The 19,744-nt window shown below is 39.0% G+C and overlaps 1 protein-coding gene across 3 annotated transcripts; it reads left to right on the top strand.

Annotated features, from left to right (window-relative positions):
• The first annotated feature begins 10,379 nt into the window (after positions 1-10,379).
• On the top strand, positions 10,380-18,421 carry LOC137731312 (RAF-like serine/threonine-protein kinase 24). Of its 3 annotated transcripts, XM_068470411.2 has the most exons (10): positions 10,480-10,800; positions 11,015-13,476; positions 13,558-13,662; positions 13,786-13,938; positions 14,365-14,528; positions 14,658-14,805; positions 14,902-15,024; positions 15,154-15,241; positions 17,417-17,842; positions 17,955-18,421. In XM_068470411.2, the coding sequence occupies exons 2-9, from the start codon at positions 11,116-11,118 to the stop codon at positions 17,581-17,583; spliced, it is 3,309 nt and encodes a 1,102-aa protein (XP_068326512.2). In that variant the 5' UTR covers positions 10,480-10,800; positions 11,015-11,115; the 3' UTR covers positions 17,584-17,842; positions 17,955-18,421. The 3 variants fall into 3 exon arrangements, with proteins under 3 accessions (XP_068326511.2, XP_088543578.1, XP_068326512.2); XM_068470410.2 differs by having other exon boundaries at positions 10,380-13,476; XM_088687452.1 differs by having other exon boundaries at positions 10,445-13,476; positions 14,902-15,025; positions 15,201-15,241.
• The last annotated feature ends 1,323 nt before the right edge of the window (positions 18,422-19,744 follow it).

The raw sequence follows: 19,744 nt of genomic DNA, 5'->3' as shown, positions 1-19,744 counted from the left end.
GAGTTTCTTTTCAAAGAAATCATGAAAGAAAATCAAATATTTTAGACATGGTTTATTCGGATGTATGTGGGCCATTGAAAATTAAATCCTTGGGTGGTGCTTCCTATTTTGTCACTTTCATAGATGATCATTCAAGAAAAGTTTGAGCATATGCTTTAAAATAAAAGACCAGGTGCTGTCAACATTTAAAAGCTTTCATGTTATGGTGGAAAGAGAGACATGAGTGAAACTGAAATGCATTCACACCGACAATGGCAGTGAGTACTTGGGGCTGTTTGATAAGTATTGTAAAATGCATGGCATTAGACATGAGCAATCTGTTCTGAGAACTCCACAACACAATGGTGTTACGGAAAGGATGAATCGCATTGTGGAAAAAAAAAAAAAAAAAAAAAAGATGTTTGTTGTCTCATGCGAAATTGCCCAAAACTTTTTGTGGGGAGGTGATGAGAACATCATGCTATTTGATTAATTTGTCTCCTTCATCACCCTTGAATGGAGATGTTCTAGAGAAGGTATGGAGTAACAAAGATGTCTCATATGGACACTTGAAGACATTCGGTTGTAGAGCATCTGTGCATATACCAAAGGAGGAGAGATCAAAGCTTGATGACAAGGCCAATCAATGTGTATTCTTGGGTTATGGAGATGAAAATTTTGGCTTCAGATTATGGGATCCTGTAAGCAAGAAAGTGGTTCGAAGTTGAGATGTGGTTTTCTTTGAAGACAAAACAACTGAAGATTTTGAGAAGAATGTAAAATGTGATCAACCTTATTTTGATAGTTTGATTGATTTTGATCCAATTTCTCTTGTTGTAGCTCACGATGTTGAAGGGGGAGCTGAACCAGAAATTATAGATGATGATCATAATGGCCAAGAAAATACACCAGTAGATTCTAATACCGAAGATAGTCAAGAAGAACAACCCACGTGTGAACAAGATATGGAGTTAAGAAGGTCTAGCAGACAACGTGTACCATCCGTGAAATATTCGCCGCACGAATATGTCCTACTTACAGATAAAGGCGAACCCGAATACTTCTAAGAAGTGCAGTCTAATATTCACAAAGAAGAATGGTTGAAGCTATGCAAGAGGAGATGAATTCCTAGCATAAGAATCATATGTATGATTTAGTGGAAAGACCAAATGGAAAGAAAGTTCTTCCAAACAAATGGGTTTTCAAGCTAAAGAAAACTAAAAACTCAAAACCAAGGTACAAAGCGAGATTGGTTGTGAAGGGGAGAAGAAAGGCATTGATTTTGATGAGATATTCTCGCTAGTTATGAAAATGACTTCAATTCGTGTTGTTCTGGGATTGGCAGCAAGCATGAATCTGGAGATTGAGCAATTAGATGTCAAAACAGCTTTTTTACATGGTGATTTGCATGAAGATATTTATATGGAACAACTGGAAGGTTTTAAAATCAAAGGGAATGAGCATATGGTCTGCAAGCTGAAAAAAAGTCTATATGGACTTAAACAAGCTCCGAGACAATGGTACAAGAAATTTAAGTCCTTCATGGTTGATATTGGGTTTAAGAAGACAACTTTTGATCATTGTGTGTTCATTAAAAAAAATCTTCCAATAAGGATTTCATTATATTGCTTCTATATGTGGACAATATGTTAACTGTTGGTCTGGATACTGATAAGATGTCAAGTTTTAGAAGAAGTTAAGCAAATCCTTTGATATGAAGGATTTGGGACCTGCAAAACAAATTCTTAGCATGCAAATCTCGAGACAAGAAAGAAGGCAAATTTTGGTTGTCTTAAGAAAAATATATTGAGAAAGTACTTGAAAGGTTCAACATGGACAAAGCCAAGTCTGTAAGCTGTCCATTTGCTGCTCATTTCAAGCTAAGCAACAGTCAATGCCCTTCAACAAAGGAAGAAATGGAAGAAATGAAGAAAATTCCCTATGCTTCAGCCATAGGAAGTTTAATGTATGCAATGGTTTGCATTAGGTCAGGCCTTGCTTATGAAGTAGGAGTGGTGAGCAGGTTTCTTGCAAATCCTGGGAAAGAGCATTGGGCAGCCGTTAAATGGATTCTAAGGTACATTAGAGGTACTTCAAAGTTATGTTTGTGTTTTGGAAATAATAAGCTTGTTCTCGAAGGCTTCACAGATGCAGATTTGGTGGGAGACAGAGACAGAAAAAGATCAACTTCAGGCTATTTATTTACTTTTGCAGGGGGAACGGTGTCTTGGTAATCTAAATTGCAAAAATATGTGGCCTTGTCTACTACAGAGGTATAGTACATTGCCATTACAGAATGTTGCAAGGATCTAAGCTTTCACTGCAAGTCTAAACACATTGAAATCATGTATCATTGGATTCGAGACGTGCTTGAGAAAAAAATTGTTGCAGCTGGACAAAGTTCATACCAACGACAACAAGTCTGATATGTTGACAAAGGCTCTTCCTAAAGGAAAACATGAGCAGTGCACAACATCAGGAGGTATGCGTTTCTTCGACATGAGTCGGGAAGGGGGAGATTGTTAGAATTCCCTCCTCATGAAATTAAATGCCCATCTTTAATGAATAGCTATTTAAGAAGAAAAATCCTTGGACAAAGAAAGTTCTTTCTAGTTTCAAGAACTGAGTAAATGTAAAGCGGCCCAATATTGATTGCTTTATCTATCCCCTTCCATAGTTTTCTAGAAGGGAGTTGATTATGAATATTTATATGTTTTAACCTGTAGCTTTTCTACATAGGGTGAGTAACAGAAAAATAGTGAGTTCATCTAAGAGTTTGTAAGTGCTTTTGAGTCAGTCAACTTCTAAAGTTTAGAGAGATTGGTGCTTGAAATCCCATTTCAATAATTTCTAGTGTCCTTTTGTTCACTTTTAATTTCTGTTTACTTATGTTTTATTTCATGTGATTTACACCAGCAGCAAGCTACTGTTTTCACTGCAGCAAACTCAACATGTGTATCCAGTGAGTCGAAGAGAGAAGAGTGAGAGAAAGGAAGAGTTTTAAGAGAGGGTTTGATTTTGGTTTAATTTGAGGTTTAAGAGTTTTCAGGCATCGTAGAGAGGAGCAAAGCACGAGAGGGAAGAGCGAGAATGAAGAAAGAAAAGGAAGAAAAGGAAAGAAAATTAGAGTGTGTATATATATATATATATATATGCATGTATATGTATGTATTGTAAACAGCCAAACATATAACAGACTTAGAAGGGCAAAATTGTCACTCAATGGGTCCCTTAACTTTAATCAAGCTGGAGCAATGGTCCGTCAACTAAAAATCCATTATCATCGATCTCTCAACTCATCAAAATGTGTAGCTATGGTCATTTTCCTCAAATTCATCAGAATTTTGTCAAAATGAGTTATGTTGGAATGACCATTGCTACAATTTGGGTCCCTCTACTGATCAAAGCGTGTAGCTATGATCATTTTTGTCAACTTCGTCAAAATTTTGTCAAAATGATTTATGACTGAAGAACCATTGCTACAATTGGGTTAAAGTCAAGGGATTATTGCTCCAATTGTGTTAGAGTTGAGAGACCATTTCTTCAATTGGATAAATGGTGAGGGACCAATGGTAATTGATTTTTAGTTGAGGAACCATATCTGCACGTTTTGATAAGTTAAGGGACCAGTGGTAATGGAATTTTAGTTGAGGGACCATTGCTCCAATTGAGTTAAAGTTAAAGGACCATTGCTAAAATTTACTCTATATTGTTTGTACCATAATCAATCTTGAAACTATCGAGCGGCAGTTAACTTCATACCTTCAGGGACCTATTGAAGAATCTATGTTAAGGCACCTCTGTCGAGGGACAAGAGTTTCTCTCTAACCATGAGACCAATCACAACACGAAGCGTGTCAAAATCAGAATAAAACTTCTAGAGTCCCACATCGACCACAAATAGAAGCCAAAGACTCTCCTCAACTATAAAAGGAGACCATTCTTCTACAATTAAGGCTTAATGCCATTATTGTACTTAAACTCGTCATTAGAACTCAGTAATGATAATGATGCTTGAACCTATATGTTGTGTCAACTCTGCACTATTAATAAGAAATCATCTACCCTATGGATGTAGCCCAACTTAAGGTGAACCACATACATCTTGTGTTTGCTTCCTTATCTTTATCTCTTAGCATGTTATCCTCACTAGGTGACCAGAGCAACCTTGCAAAGGTCACAAACTTGACACTTTTACATTGTTCCAAAGTCACACTGATTTTGTGCATCAACATATATTAAATTTGGAAAATGAGTTTCTTCTTTCCCCTTTAAATTACCTAAAAAGTTTACAGAATAATCAGAAGACTATAAACAACATGGTTGCAAAATGATCAAAGACATAATGAATAGTTAAACTCTTCTTTTGGACAAAAATTTCCATAATATTGATGTTGAATCTGGCTGAAGACACTATATAAAGATTGCCATAATATTGATGTTGGACAAAGTTTGCTATAATAGTTAAACTCAGGTCTCACATCGACCATTTCATTTTTTTTCTTTCTTCCTAGCCACTATATAAAGAGAGCTTTGGGGAAAAGAGAACATACATCAAGAGAAACAATTCTCTTAGCTCTAAAGAGGAGAGGGAAGTCTCTCTTCACTTTCATTAATCTTTTTCTCTCTTAGTTTAGCCTCTAAGGTATCAAATTGGCCCTAGGATTAAGAGGCTACTTAGAACTGCAATGGTTTGATCCTTTTGTATTGACATAAGGTATATAGGCATCTAGCTGGGTTAGATGCTATAGAATCCTCCTTTTGGTGACGCTATTGTTTATGGTTCATGCAACAACTCGTAGGAACCAAGTAAATCGTCCGTAATTTGTTAATGTGGCTAGTTATATCCTTGTTGACCTAAAAACTATCAAGCCTATGTGGCGTGTATGCCAAATAGCTAATGAGCTAACTACATTATACAGTTGAATGTGGGCTGTGCTAGCTCGTCGATCAAGCTCGGTTAGTGAGTAAATAAATGTGGTGGTGGTGTCGAACATGCTGCTGACTTCTGTATCTGGGTGATTGAGGCCGAGGAAGAAACTCATCTCGGCCTTTGAGTTCTAAAGCCTGAAGATAATGCTATTAGTCACTGTGAAATTCAAGGATCGTCTGCACCAGGCTTGGTTGCTTCAATTAAATTCATGAAAATATAAGTGCGCCGAATCAATATTAGAATGTATGGACACAAATAATTAAAGAAAACAAGTATTTAATTGTAAATGTGGTTCAGTCGTCGAAATGTCAAACTCTAAAATGCACCTGTGAATATCCAATAAAAAAAAAAGGTTTGGTTTTCAAAGTGCTGAACAACGTAACTTGGTAACACCTCACTTGCCGAGGTTGATGAGATGACCTCTTGAAATAAAGACTCAGAGATTGATTTCTGACAGAGACTTGGATAGATAGTCAACCAAACTTGGAGCAGTGCTGTTTATCCAAATTGGAAGATGTTTCTTGAACGCCCAACTCTATAGCTCCAGTGTTGTTTATCTAAACTGAAAGATGTCGTCGGTTTTCAGCCATAGTATTGTTTATCCAAATTGGTGACAAAGTTAGAAAGAATAGTGTTTTCTCAAATATGAGAGGGTTTCACGTAAAGTGAGAAATTGCGCAAGGCAGATTTGTGTGTTAGGTTGAAGGTCCTCTGAATATTGCAGAACCTCTTCTATTTATAGGAGTGATTTTTGTGTTGATCATCTTATGCCGATGTAGAGTCCTAACTAGACTACACTCTTCAACATCCTTTGATCCAATACCAAATCATCTTGATCTTTGGATTGGATTCAGCCACTCATATCAGACTTTGAACTCTGAACATAATCTATTTCTTGGTTTTGATTAGCTATGAACCTTGATTCTTGGAATATTATGAATCTTATCAACATTCATCCTAACCCTTAAACGATTTCACTCATGTTAGGACTCAATCAAATCCAACTGACTCCCTAAGAATCTTACACTTATTAGGATTTGGCTATCCCACCTTGGGCTAGACTATCTAAAAAATCTGACTTGTCGAAGATTTTCATTTTGGGCTGAGCCTAAATTCACATTCGGTCCAAGCCCAATATTTAGATTTAAATATTGCCCTCTTGTTTATGAAATCTTCATCCAAAATCCAGGTTTAAAAGGTTTTGAAGAAATGATCTCCTCAACCACCCACTCACCAGCTTTAATGTTTTTGATTTCCGTATCCACACCACTATCCTCGTCTACCATGAAATCACCGCGTGTTTCATTACTACGACGTCTGTATGCCTTCGGCTGTTCCATGCGCTGCATGCTCAAGGTGTGTAATCACCGAAATGCTTTCTTTTAATGCTTATGCCTAGAGAATCGGCGTTTATGACAAATGTGTGCCCTTAGGTGGAGTAAATGGCTACTTGTTCGCCTAATAAAATGAAAAGGTGATGATTGATGGGATTTTTCGACAAGAACACAACCATTGATCAGGTTCTTGGTCATTTGTTCAAGGATAATATCCCAAAACCAGTTGTTGCATTAATAAGGGCGAATATGCTAAAACCTTGTTTTCGCGATGGTAACTAGGCTAAGTGGGAAGTTGCCAAACCGCAATTAGCTTAGCCCTCAACCCTAACTACTTGGGCTTATTGATTGAATAGAGCCATACTTCGGTGAGAGTTGGAAAAACCTAGGCATTTTTTATGCCATCAATATCTCTACGTCGAGATCAGTATGGACCAAAAACTACTGATGGTTGCACTCAACTTCTCGTGTTCGGCCACCAATACAATGGTTTTGCCTCTCAGTTTGATGAGTCCCACCATCCTTGATATCACAGCCATTCTTAGCACTTCTCTATCCATCTACTCATTGACGTCATCCTTTCTTCCTACGAGTATGACCTTGATCTAAAAACCTTCTTTGATGAACGGGCCGCCGAAATCCTAAATACCAAGGATGAAAACAGGCATAATTGAAGGAAGAGATCTCCAAATTGGCAAAGAACTTCTTAAACTACACCACCTTCATCTTCAACTTTGCAGGGAAAGACAATAAGGTCGTTCGGCAGGGGAAGCATGAAGACAATAAGGCCGTTCGGCAGGGGAAGCATGAGGCATTCTTGTTCTATTGGTACAACAAGGTTGTGTTCTGTCCCAAGTCAACAAGTGCTCGATTAAGAATATGTTAGTGGCTGAAGCTCTGGCTAGTGGTCACATTTTGGTCCACAGCCTTGCCACCCTGACCAACCTTTCTCATTACCATTGTGATATCACAACTGGGGAAATGGATCCTCACCAGTATAGCCTTTTATGGGTCTTCCAATTTTGGCTGCATACCTACTTTGTGCCACTAAGGCTTGAGTGTTCGGCCTTTAAAGAAGATAAAGTAATGGGCTTCTAGTTGGCACCTTTTCCCGTTTCAAACCATTCGATGGAAGATGTCGTCCAATACTTCTTCTATTTGAAAGATCAGACTGATGGTGAATTTTTAGTCTGTCATTGAAGATCTTACCTTCATTCTTTTAAGCTTCCTACCTCCGATTGGGATGCGTCAGCGAATGCTGAGATTCGGCCAAATTGGGGGTCGTTTCTATTAGTTCGCGACCACCATTTCGGTTGCAATCTTTGACGTTTTAGCTTTGAAGTTTATCATCCAAACTTCCTAGCTCGCCAACTGGGGTATTACCAAGGCTACCTTGTTTCCTTGTCACATCATACAAAGAAGTAAAAGAAGAGGATTGCAAGGAAGTGCACAAAAAGCACACTGAGTCCTGCTCGCAATTTTGTCTTCGACCCTACTCTTCTAAGGTGGATATTGTTGAAACCTTCTCCGATTCGTGGGAAGTTCACACCGCTAACCTTTTTGGCGTAATATTCAAGAGGTCTTTAATAAAGTTTTCAATGAGTGACTGAAAAAGACTGTTGCACTAAATCTAAAGGAAGACACTCTTAAATGTAGCATTTTAGTATATCTGCCCTCAATTTATTTCAATATACTTAGCTCAATAATCCTTCATTCTGCCCAAAATGAAGAAAGCTGCCCTTCTGCCGCCAAAGTCGTTCTATGGTCAAAGCCATACCAATCCTTTAGGTGGGAAGAAAATATCTCATGCTTATTTGCCGAAGAAAAAGGTTCTTTTGGGCCAACCAACACATGCCCCAAAGTGGGTAAAGCTAAAAAAGGGACAATGCTGGGTTCCCAACCCCTCGAGGATTCAGGAAACCTTAGAGACGCCTCCAAAGGCGGATCAAATCAAGTCACCCCTAGCTCTCTCCAAAAATGATAAGGTATAGGAAGAGCCAGCTTGAGCGGCTCTAAGAACGACAGTCAAGCAACACAATGTTGTTCCTCCAATAGTTGAAAGGGCGACTGAAGCTGCATTGGCCGATGTTCCCAAGGGCCAATTGCAACAATATTCCCGCCAAATCCAAAATCCTCGACGAAAAGGTATATATATTTACTTTTATATTATGCATTTGCTTATCTTATTTTACAATCCTTGCTCTAACTTTTTCTTAAACATAGGAGAGTGAATGAGATTTAGACCCCTACTAAAGAAAATATGTTCTCTATTGGTGGAAATTCCTCCTATGAGGCCTGCAAGCCTACCTAGGTTAATCTTGAGGTTACACTTTCCAGGATTCAAGGCATCATCCTCAGGACAAGGAAACCAACATTTTGGAATAAGAAGTTGCTTTGGCTTAAGTAAGTCTTAACCTTCCGTGATTCCTTATTTCTGTTGAACTTAAGCTAAACCGAGTAGAACTGTTAGGGGCGAAGACGATCATATCACCAAAAGTTTGACAAGCTGAAGAACATTGTTTATATGTCCTAGCTGCCTCAATGATCCTTTGAATATAAACAACTTTCATCGGTCGTTTAAGCTAAAGAGTCGTCTTAAGTATTGGGCTTGGCTATTAAGTTATCTGGGTTCAATCAACACCTAGAAGACATGGCTGATGTCTCTTCTCGGCATGTTAAAATCTTTCCTTTGATAATTCGCAACGTGTGTTTATCCAAACTAACCATATTTTTCTTCTACAGCCTCATTCATCCTGGACGGTTGAACTTGATGCGCTTCTTGCCAGCACGTCTGGTATGGTTGGCTCGTCTGCTGCTCCCGCTGTATCTAGTGCTTTGACCAAGCTATAACAGTTAAAGCCCTATTTCTATGCTGGAGATTTTGCAAAGTAACAACATTGATTTTGTTGCGAAAGCCTAAATAATCTTGCGATTGAAGGTTTGATCTGCAACAAGGGCATTTTTCACCTCTTGGCCTGGCTTGAGAATACTCGATTTCATTTTTGGTGTTTTTTAGAAAGTTCTTCAAGTCAAGAATGATCTTGAAGAAGTTGTAACAGATTAGGATGATGTTTCGCCTATCATTGAAGAAATCAAGCAAACGAAAAATAACATGGTCGAGATCGATCACCAAATCGCCAAACTTCAGTTGCGCAGGGTTGCCATTGCTTTTCAGCTAGAGAAAGACTATGAAGCTCACAAGCCTTGGCTGATAAGTATGCGACAGGGATGTGGAGGATCCAGAAAATGAAGCCCAACAAGAGGATTCGGCAAGTCGAGATTACCATAGGGGAGGTGAAGTGGCTAGAGCTGAAAGTGCTTCGACAATGATTTATGCCTTCTTCTCCTTAGTTTACATGTTAAGTCTTAGTGTCGAAATGTGGCTGGACGAATTTCATTCAATCCTGTAATGTGCACGACATAAATGAAATTCGAATGCTTTCGTTTTGGACTATTTATTCTCTCAGTTCCCAAATAACTGGATAGTACTTCTTTAAAAGTTTTCATTGATCGGTATTTTGTGCATCGACCCTGTACGGTTCCTAAGATAATATGCCCCTTGTCGAGAACCTTGTGCATGATAAAAGGACATTCCCAATTCTGCGACCATTTCCCGTATTTGGGATCCTTGATTCCAATTGGAAAGATTGTTTGTCATATTAAATCCCCTTCACGAAACATCTTTTGCTTTACCCTTTTGTTGTATGCTTATTTTCTTTTGGTGCAACAAGCAAGTTGCACGCGTTTAGCCAAATATCATCTAAATCTTCCAATTCTTGCATCATTACCTGATCATATTCGACATTTTTCATTCTGTTCGGCGACTCTTAAAAAATTGATAGGGTAAAATGACATTGTGCCTATACGTTAAAGAATAGGGAGATATTTTTGAAGGGAAAAAAAAAGAAAGCTAATGAAAAGGGATTAAAAACTTTGAGTTTTAACAATAATGACAAAATAAAGGGTAAAATGAATAGTACCATGATTAACATTTTAATATAAAAATGTGATTTTTCGTTAAAGTGAACAATACCTAAAGGTTTTCGTTAAAGTTTCAAAAAAAAAAAAAAATCAAAACTGGGAGCTAGCAGCCGCAGTGCACGTGATGGAAGGCTCAGAAGGAAGAAGGCATGTCCCAAAATTCCGAGGAGCTAAGATGCTAGAGGAGAACGCGAATAGCGACGAGTGTCACGTGGCACACTACCTGGCACTCAGGCATCGCATCTTGGAATCACGCGACCCAAAGCGAAGCGAACCAAACCACCACTCCGCGCCTATGGCGGTCCTTCCTCTTCCCCTTAATCTCCTCCCCTTTCCTTCCCATCGCCTTCACCTCCTCCTCCTTCTTCCTCCTCACCCAATTCACACGTAAATTCCACTCTTACTTTTCTTACGCCTCTGCAACTCTGTTTGCTCTTCTGCTCTATCGCCGCCTGCTCGCAACTCAGGCAGAGGGGGCTGGAGACGCGCGTCTGTCTGCAACCCAAATGTTCCATTTTCCGATTGGAATTTGGGTTTTGGCATCTGCGTTTTGCCTTGTTTCTCATTTTCCAGGTACCCATTTGATTATTCTTTGATTTGGTTATTTGGATTGTGTTGAATTCGGATCTAAATTCGACAAAATTTGCAACTTTTGGGGTTTATGTGGTGTTATTTTGATTGGTTGTTGGCTAAAATTTGGTTCTTTTGATTTGGTTTTGGTGAAATTGTTTCAATGGTGAGCGGGATTGGTGTTCGGGAATATTATGGCTTACTGTGGTTTTGATAGAGTTGTCATAAATGGAGGATGTTAGTGAAGTTGATGAACATGCTTATGTTTGTCGGCTCAAATATTCAATATTTGGAAATTATATGGTGTGACCTATACTCATGTGTAACAAAGGAATTGCGTGCTTAAGCAACTCCGAAAACCCAATTAATCATCAGGCTGTGTACTTGATGGATAGCCCTTCCGCTAGCCCCCACTTTGGTTCTAATTCCACTGCTGCTTCGTCCCCCGATTTGAATGAGGAGAATTCGCGCGTTAAGTTTCTGTGTAGTTTTTTGGGTAGTATATTGCCCCGCCCACAAGATGGGAAGCTCCGGTATGTGGGTGGAGAGACGCGAATTGTGAGTGTTCCACGAGATATCAAGTTTGAGGAGTTGATGAACAAGATACGGGAGCTTTATGAAGGGGCAGCAGTGCTCAAGTACCAGCAACCTGATGAGGACCTTGATGCTCTTGTCTCGGTTGTGAATGATGATGATGTGACTAACATGATGGAAGAGTATGATAAGTTGGGATCTGGCAATGGTTTCACTAGGCTCAGGATTTTTTTGTTTTCGCATCCTGACCAAGATAGTTCATCGCACTATGAGGGTGATGAAAGGGATAATGAGAGGAGGTATGTTGACGCTCTCAATGCTTTAAATGATGGCTCCGAATTCAGGAAGCAGTATCCTGAGTCCCCTCTTATTAATCCTGTTGATGATCTCCATATAGCTGAACAATTTTTTAGTCCAATAAGTCTTGAGGGTGGCCTTCATAGCCAGAGAAATTGTGATATATCCATGGCTCAATACAACTTGCATCAGCTCAAGATACCTCATGCGGGATCGGGGCAACACCATCAACCAATTAGTCAGAGGTATAACGAAATGGAAGCTCCTTGGAGTCCTGCATACTATTCTCCTGGGCATCATGGGCACATTGATTCAAGACCAATGGCAGAGTTTCCTTCCTCTCCTTCCTCTACACGGTACCGTATGCCGTTTCCAGATGTAGCCGATAAATGTTTAGATAGACTGCCTGAAGAATATGCACGACAGCCATTGAATCATCAGCCTCCATATGAACACCTTTCTGAGAATGTTTCATGGCTTCCAAGTGGAGCTATAGGTGGTGAAAAGTCAGGATCTCCGGGTAACGTTTTTCATGGAAACAATGCTATTGAAGGAAACAGTATTTGTGAACACTGCCGGATGGCTTTCCAGAGAAACCAACCACATTTTGAGCAACCAAACATGGCAAATGGGTTTCAGCAGGTTCCTAATCCAAGCAGCGAGGGTACTCCAAATAGAGAGACTTTCATGATGAATCCAGATGCAAAGTTGCACCATGAAATATACGCAAGTGAACAGAATAATGGTCCTCCTCTTTTTAATGAGACTCCAAATCATGAAAGAGGGTGGGCTCAACATCATCGTTTGAATTGTTGGACTGAGGAAACAGGACCACTTGCTTCTGGAGCTGGGAAATTGAATGATCCTTACATTGTAGATGGTCCCAACATGAATTTGCCTCTTGGTCCTAATATGGTGGATGGCCATCACATCTCTTCCAATTACGTTCATCACCGAGCTGGACCTGAAGTGGGAAATGAAGTGTTTCACGAACGATCTGTGGCTGCTCTACCCAATGTACACATTGCTCCTGTAGAAGAGTGTGGTGTTCGTTATGGAAATCTTCCTTATGCCTATGGAGGAGATAATATTTATCTGGGGTCTCATGGACATGCAGTATGGAGGAATGTTCAGATCCCAATGCATGCTGCGCCTCCTTATGAAGCCTCTGTTTCTGCACCACAAGTGAATGGTTCTGTTAATGTGGGATATTTCAGACGTGGGGATGGTCCAAGGTTTTCCATTGCATTAGACAATCAAAATATTTGGGTTGACTCCTCGCAGAAAATGTTAGGTTTGGAAGGGAAAGCTGTTCCTCCAGACTATTCTTATGGGCACACTGTGAAGTTGAACCCAAACGCACTTTGTCAAGAAAATCATCAAGCATTTCCTCCAGAACCCATTCAGCCCACACCTGATATGATAAATTGTGCTATTCCTTTGAACCCTGTCACCGGAGTTGTAAGGTTGGAGGAAAAGAGTTCACCTGGAGTAAATGGGGTGAATATTGTGGACAAGGTGGAGAACTCTGAAACAGAGGTTATAAACCCAAACAATCATTGTGATAAAAATGGTGGTGTGGTATCTCTTGAGTCGATAAATTCAAATTTCAGTAAGCTTGCAGAAGAAAGTGGTAATGCTGGCAAAACAAGTGACGAGCATCAATCTACTTGTGAACTTTTAAAGCTTTCTGTTAATGATTTGAGTTTCATACCGGAGTTGATTGCTTCTGTTAAAAAAGCTGCACTAGAGGGGGCTGAGGAGGTAAAAGCCAATGTTGAAGAAAGTACTGATCCTGAGAAGAGTAGTTCAATAGGCAAAGGGGCAGCTGCAAAAAATTTGGAACCGGTGAGAACCATATGAAAAGCTTCAAATGAGATTAGATTATGGGTTTTCTTTTTGTCTTCTTAATGTGTTGTTGTTTTATAGAACACTCCTCGAGAAAAGGAATTGGATTCTGATAGTGATAATCTAAAGAATCCCAAAATCGAGCCAACAAAGGCGGAGGCAGAAGCTATTGCCAAGGGATTGCAGGTTTCTTTTTGCAGTCATATTTGTGTCATTTTTAAGTCCTACATCCGTATTTCCCATACTATGTTTCTTGGTCTTTCATGCGGTTTTATTTTAACTGCATGATTGTGTTTTTCTTTTTGACAGACAATAAGGAACAATGATCTAGAGGAGATCCGAGAATTAGGTTCTGGGACTTACGGGGCTGTGTATCATGGGAAGTGGAAGGGGTCTGACGTAGCAATAAAGAGAATAAAATCCAGTTGTTTTGCTGGGAAACCATCAGAAAGAGAACGTTTGGTAACAACTGAGCACTCTTCTTTTTTCGAATTTACAGTTTCGTATAACCTATTACATAGCACCTCCTTGTTTGCCCCATTTGTGGTCTGCCCTATATATTGTTAGTTCAGTCATTTTATGTGATCTTGGTTCTTGCAAATTTCAGCTGTGGAAATAGTGACTGTATGCTAGCTGATATCGTAATAATAATTACACCATTCATTTAATATTATTCATGTCTTGGAGATTTAGTCATTTTAAAGGAAGTTGTCAGGGGAGTAATTATACTTCCTGAAATGATATGTTAATCTGTAATATTGTCATAATCACTTTTTTGAACTTAAGTTATTGAAATATGTTGTTGAGGGAGACATTATTCTTCCTGAAATGGTATGTTCTTCATATTATCATCTGTGGGTGTGATAATTTTTCTTTTTGTCTTCACAGATTGCGGATTTCTGGAAGGAGGCTTTGATACTGAGTTCATTGCATCACCCAAATGTTGTTTCCATGTATGGTATTGTGCGCGATGGCCCTGATGGATCTTTAGCAACTGTGACTGAATTCATGGTTAATGGTTCTTTGAAACAGTTTTTGCAGAAAAAAGATCGGTAAGTAGTTAGTTTTTCTGGAAGGAATATTTCTAATTTATTCTATTGGTTTCTTCTCAATTTCTATATTTAAGGGCTTTCTTATCTTTGCTAGTATATGATGAATCTATTGATTATGCCATTGATCAGAACAATTGATCGTCGTAAAAGATTTATCATAGCTATGGATGCTGCATTTGGGATGGAGTACCTGCATGGAAAAAATATAGTGCATTTTGATTTGAAGTGTGAAAATCTGTTAGTGAACATGAGAGATCCACAGCGGCCTGTATGCAAGGTTGGATGATTTAAATATCAAATTCTGTCACCTCCTTTCCACTTTCTTAGCATGCTTTTCTTTTTGGGACTCATATGATGTGTGTACGTTCTTTAGATTGGTGATTTGGGATTATCCAAAGTAAAACAACAGACTTTAGTGTCTGGAGGTGTTCGTGGAACTTTACCCTGGATGGCACCTGAGCTTCTTATCGGGAAAAGTAATATGGTAACAGAGAAGGTAATAGAGAATTTACCCTTGGAACATATATTGAAGTGTATGGCTCTCGTGATTGATAACTCTTAGAAGTATCACTAATTTTCCCAGTCTTCAGATTGTTATCTTATGTGTTATTTTCAATTTTTGTAGATTGATGTTTACTCATTTGGGATTGTTATGTGGGAACTGCTTACGGGAGAAGAGCCATATACAGATATGCATTGTGCGTCTATAATTGGTAAGAACCAATGATTTGTAGGCATATATTCTGTTTTTTGTCATAATATGTTCTCTCCGTTTCTTTTCAAAATGTTCTCTGGGTCCCTCATTATTTATTTAATAATACAACACCAATCTCTGAGAATGTACATATAATTGCGGATGCTGACGTATTTGATGCGTGCTTATATGCAATCACATGTCAACTCCATTTGTCTTCTAGCTGAAATTCTGTTTCTGTCATGTAAAATCCATGTAAGATCTAACTTCACTTTATATATACGATTGCTGGACAATTGACAGAAAAAAGTTGCTTGTCATCTGTTCTCTTTTCGGTCATTTGTTCATGCATTGCTTATGTGAAACAAATAGTAGAACTTGAACGTGTTTTTAAAGAAACCCCCTATCTTTTAGACTATTTTCGTACACTTGGCAATATAACATCCTTCTGCTGGTTTGCAATAAAAAGCGCATGATAGGGTCCTAAGAGACATTCTTTGGGGATATTAGAAAAGAAAGGAGTACGAGTAGCATATATCCAAGCTATAAAGGATATGTATGATGGAGCAAGGACTGCTGTAAGAACTCATGAAGGGCAAACCGAAAGCTTCCCCATAATTGTAGGCTTACATCAAGGCTCATCTTTAAGTCCTTATCTTTTTGCATTGGTAATGGATGAGTTAACGGGACATATTCAAGATGATATTCCTTGGTGTAAGCTTTTCCCAGATGATATAGTGTTGATAGATGAAACTCAGGAATGAGTAAATGCGAAGCTTAACCTTTGAAGAGATGTGTTGGAATCTAAAGGTCTTCTCCTAAGTCGGTCAAAGATGAGTATATGGAGTGCAAGTTCATTGTGAACGGAGGCTCAAATGAGTTAGGGGTGAGGATTGGAGATCAGGAAGTACCAAAAAGCGATTGTTTTTGCTACCTAGGATCTATCTTGCAAAAAATGGAGAGTTGGATGGAGACCTCAACAATAGAATACAAGCTGGATGGATGAAGTGGAAGAGTGCATCGGGTGTGTTGTGCGACCGTCGTATGCCACTAAAGCTCAAGGGAAAATTTTATGGGAAAACTAACAAAAAGTCCTAAAAAAAACTTCAGTTTTTAATCAAAAGGACAAAATAAAGATGCAAGTGAATAATACCAGGAGTGACTTTTCAAGGTAAAAATGTCCTTAATATTAAAAGTGAACAATACCAGGAGTGTTTCATTAAGTTCCCAAAATTTTATAGGACAAAAATGTTTTATGGCGGGGAATGTTGGGCGGTGAAGCATCAACATGTACATAAAATGAGTGTAGCGGAGATGAGAACGCTTTGTTGGATGTGTGGGCACATGAGAAAGGATAAGATAAGGAATGAGGATATTCGAGGTAAAGGAGGAGTAGCCGAAATTGAAGAAAAGATGAGAAAATTGGTTACGATGATTTGGGCATGTGAAACGAAGGCCTATAGATGTTCCAATTAGAAGATGCGATTATGTGACAGAGGTTTAGGGCTGAAGGGGTAGAGGAAGACCTAGGAAGACTTTGGAAGAGACTCTAAGAAAAGACTTGAAGTACTTGGATCTAACGGAAGATGTGGCACAGAACCGAGTGCAATGACATTCTAGAATTCATACAGCCGACCCCACTTAGTGGGAAATGGCTCTGTTGTTGCTGTTTGTATCAACTATCTGTCTTGCAGTTCGAATTGTAAATTTCATGTTTTGTTCAAATCGTCCACTGTATTTTTGTCGTCCATTCTGATAGACTTAGGAATTGGTCTAGTAACTTGTAGATATATGCTAGGAAGAAAAACAAAGTATCCTTTTCCTTTTGTAATAGTAATTTTGCATTATCCGACAGCAGTCATATCTCATTCCAATTACCAGTGCCTTTGCGGACTTCTTGTCCGCTCTCGTATTTTTATTGTTTCTTTGCAATAAAAATTGTTTTCTTCTTCAAAAACAATTCCAATTACCGGTGCTGTCTTTGTCCTTATGTCAGTCCATGACTGAGCATCTTATGGCAGTCATCTCTTACACAGACCTGTTTTATAGCCATGCTTGAGATTTTATATGAATGCTTTTCATGCTTTTTAATCTAGGTATTAAATGCCCATACAGCATCCACAATTGAACAATACCAGTGAAGGATGCTACAGTATTTAGTTCTGATCTGCAATCTGTTTTGTTTTGCTTGCAGGAGGTATTGTGAACAACACGTTGCGCCCTCAAATTCCCACGTGGTGCGACCCAGAATGGAAGTCTTTGATGGAAAGTTGTTGGGCTTCTGATCCTTCCCAGAGGCCATCGTTTTCTGAAATTTCTCAGAAGCTAAGAAATATGGCTGCTGCAATGAATGTGAAATAATTCCAGTCTCGATGAAGTTGATTCACTTCTTGCATTGTATGTTACCCAGGACTTAGCCGAAGAGGAAATAAGTTTTAAGAATAGATTTTGCAGTTTAAGGGGCAGCACTGGTTTCCAAGTATATTGAGGCTAATAGTGTATTATTATGCCTTGGTTCATCTGTGAAATGGTAATTTTCTTTGGTAAGTGCTGGATATGCGCTTTGCAGTGGCTTTTACCTGGAAAAGGCTTCCATCATACACGAAGCGCAGCCATGATGGTACGATCAAAACGTGTCCTTTTGTTTATTTATATTTTCATCTGGACTTGTATCCCCTTACTCTGTTGTCACACTCCATATTAATGCAGTCAATTTTGGCCCTTTCATGCAGGTTTATAAGTTACTTTGGTTGAGATCAGAATGGCGGTCCTGCTATCGAAGCTGAACCAAGGTCGCTTCCGAATGATGTGTATATACATAAAATGTTATTACCATGTTTAAAAGCCTATATCATGAGACGATAATGACGCATTATGAACCGTTGTTCTTGCTCGTATTCTGGGCCTCTGCTTAGTATCTTAGATACTACAGCTAGGGACATCTGTTTATATGTTCCAACTTTTGCTTTGGCTCTACGAATGTACAAAGCATGATTATCTGTTAGAACCTCTTTACACTGTTAAGTTTTGCCTCAGTGTTTATTCTACCTAGCAATAAAACACTCAAGTACAAAATTGATTGGATATTGATCAGATTTGTACCCAGTACAGCGACGGGAATCCAAGTTGATCGGAAAATGTTTGGAACACTGAAATTCTGATGGAAAATACGAATAATCTTCGACTTTCTTTTCTTTTATTTACGCTTCTATTATTACTGCTCGCAAAGAAGGATGTATGGTACTGTTTACCCAGAAAAACATAATCTACTAATTTGGTACCAGTTATTGTTGTGGCTTAGGGTTTCCAATGCATTGGGACGCGATGTACGTGTATCATACTTCGTAAATATAGGGGCAAAGCAGTGGTCGCATAGGTTTTTTAATTTTTATTTTTAAGTACAACGATATATTTTACATTAAGGAGAGCGGGAGTTTGGTAAGCCGTATAATGGGCAACCTAATTTGGTATCGAATTCACCATTCACGAGATTCGAACTTAGACCTCTCACTTACAAGTAAAAATAAATACAACCAGACTGTAATATTGAGTGACGTCATATAGTTATTATTAAGAGGTGGCAATCTTGGTTAAATTGAAGGGAACTAAAACCTGTCTTAAGGGCTAACATTAAGGGCACATCTGGTGTGCTGGACAAGATTGGATTTGGTATTTTAGACTGGTTAGATTAAGATTGGACTGAATTGTTTAGGTAGTTATTATGAGGTGGCGGTCTTGGTTAAATTGAAGGGAACTGAAGCCTGTCTTAAGGACTAACATTAAGGAAAAGGATCTGGCTCCTCGCCACATCCTTTCCTAGCCATCCTAGGGATCCCGCAATCGTGTCTGTTCATCATACATCGTGTGATCAGTTTTCGTTAGGTACTATTTATATTTGAATTTTAAAATTTAAATGAATTATAACCGCACGATGTACAATGAACAAACACGATTGTGGGATCCCTAGGAAAAATATCTGGTGAGGATCCTTTTCCTAACATTAAGGGCACATCTGGTGTGCTGGACAAGATTGGATTTGGTATTTCAGACTAGTTAGGTTGGGATTGGATTGAATTGTTTAGGTAGTTATTATGAGGTGGCAGTCTTGGTTAAATTGAAGGGAACTTGTGGATGCAAATTTCTTCCTCCTTGTTCTTGGACAAAATTGCACCTACAAAACAAACAACACTTTAGGTCAAGGCCAAGAGCCTCACACGCCCACGATGAATGGGGTTGGGGGGGGGGGGGAGGGGGAGGGGGGGCTTTGGCTGAAGAACCTTCGATGCCAAAGTTATAATTTTGAGGGAAAAGTGTTTGGAGAATTTAGGGAATTTAGCAAGAGTGTAGAACTTAGGTTTTGGAGAAAATGAGGGTGATTATATAAGGGTACGGCCGGCCCCTTTGGGAGGAGGAGGACCGGCCACTTGGATGGTTTTTTGGGTTAGATTCATGATTTGTTGGCTAATTAATAAATTAATTAGCTAATTAATATAATTAGAAAGGAGTGATTTGGGGTTTACCT

This window comes from Pyrus communis, chromosome 16 (assembly GCF_041283825.1).
Source record: "Pyrus communis isolate YQ-2024b chromosome 16, ASM4128382v1, whole genome shotgun sequence".
NCBI lineage: Eukaryota > Viridiplantae > Streptophyta > Magnoliopsida > Rosales > Rosaceae > Pyrus > Pyrus communis.
Note: the sequence above shows the minus strand (reverse complement) of the source record. Positions and strands in the feature narration are given on the sequence as shown.

What these genes read in the sequence shown, in the direction of transcription:
- LOC137731312 (XM_068470410.2), top strand. Translation starts at nt 11,116, where the DNA reads ATGTGTAACAAAGGAATTGCGTGCTTAAGCAACTCCGAAAACCCAATT. An exon ending in CTGCAAAAAATTTGGAACCG is followed by an intron (nt 13,477 to 13,557) that starts GTGAGAACCATA and finishes GTTGTTTTATAG; the next exon opens with AACACTCCTCGAGAAAAGGA. An exon ending in CACAGCGGCCTGTATGCAAG is followed by an intron (nt 14,806 to 14,901) that starts GTTGGATGATTT and finishes TACGTTCTTTAG; the next exon opens with ATTGGTGATTTGGGATTATC.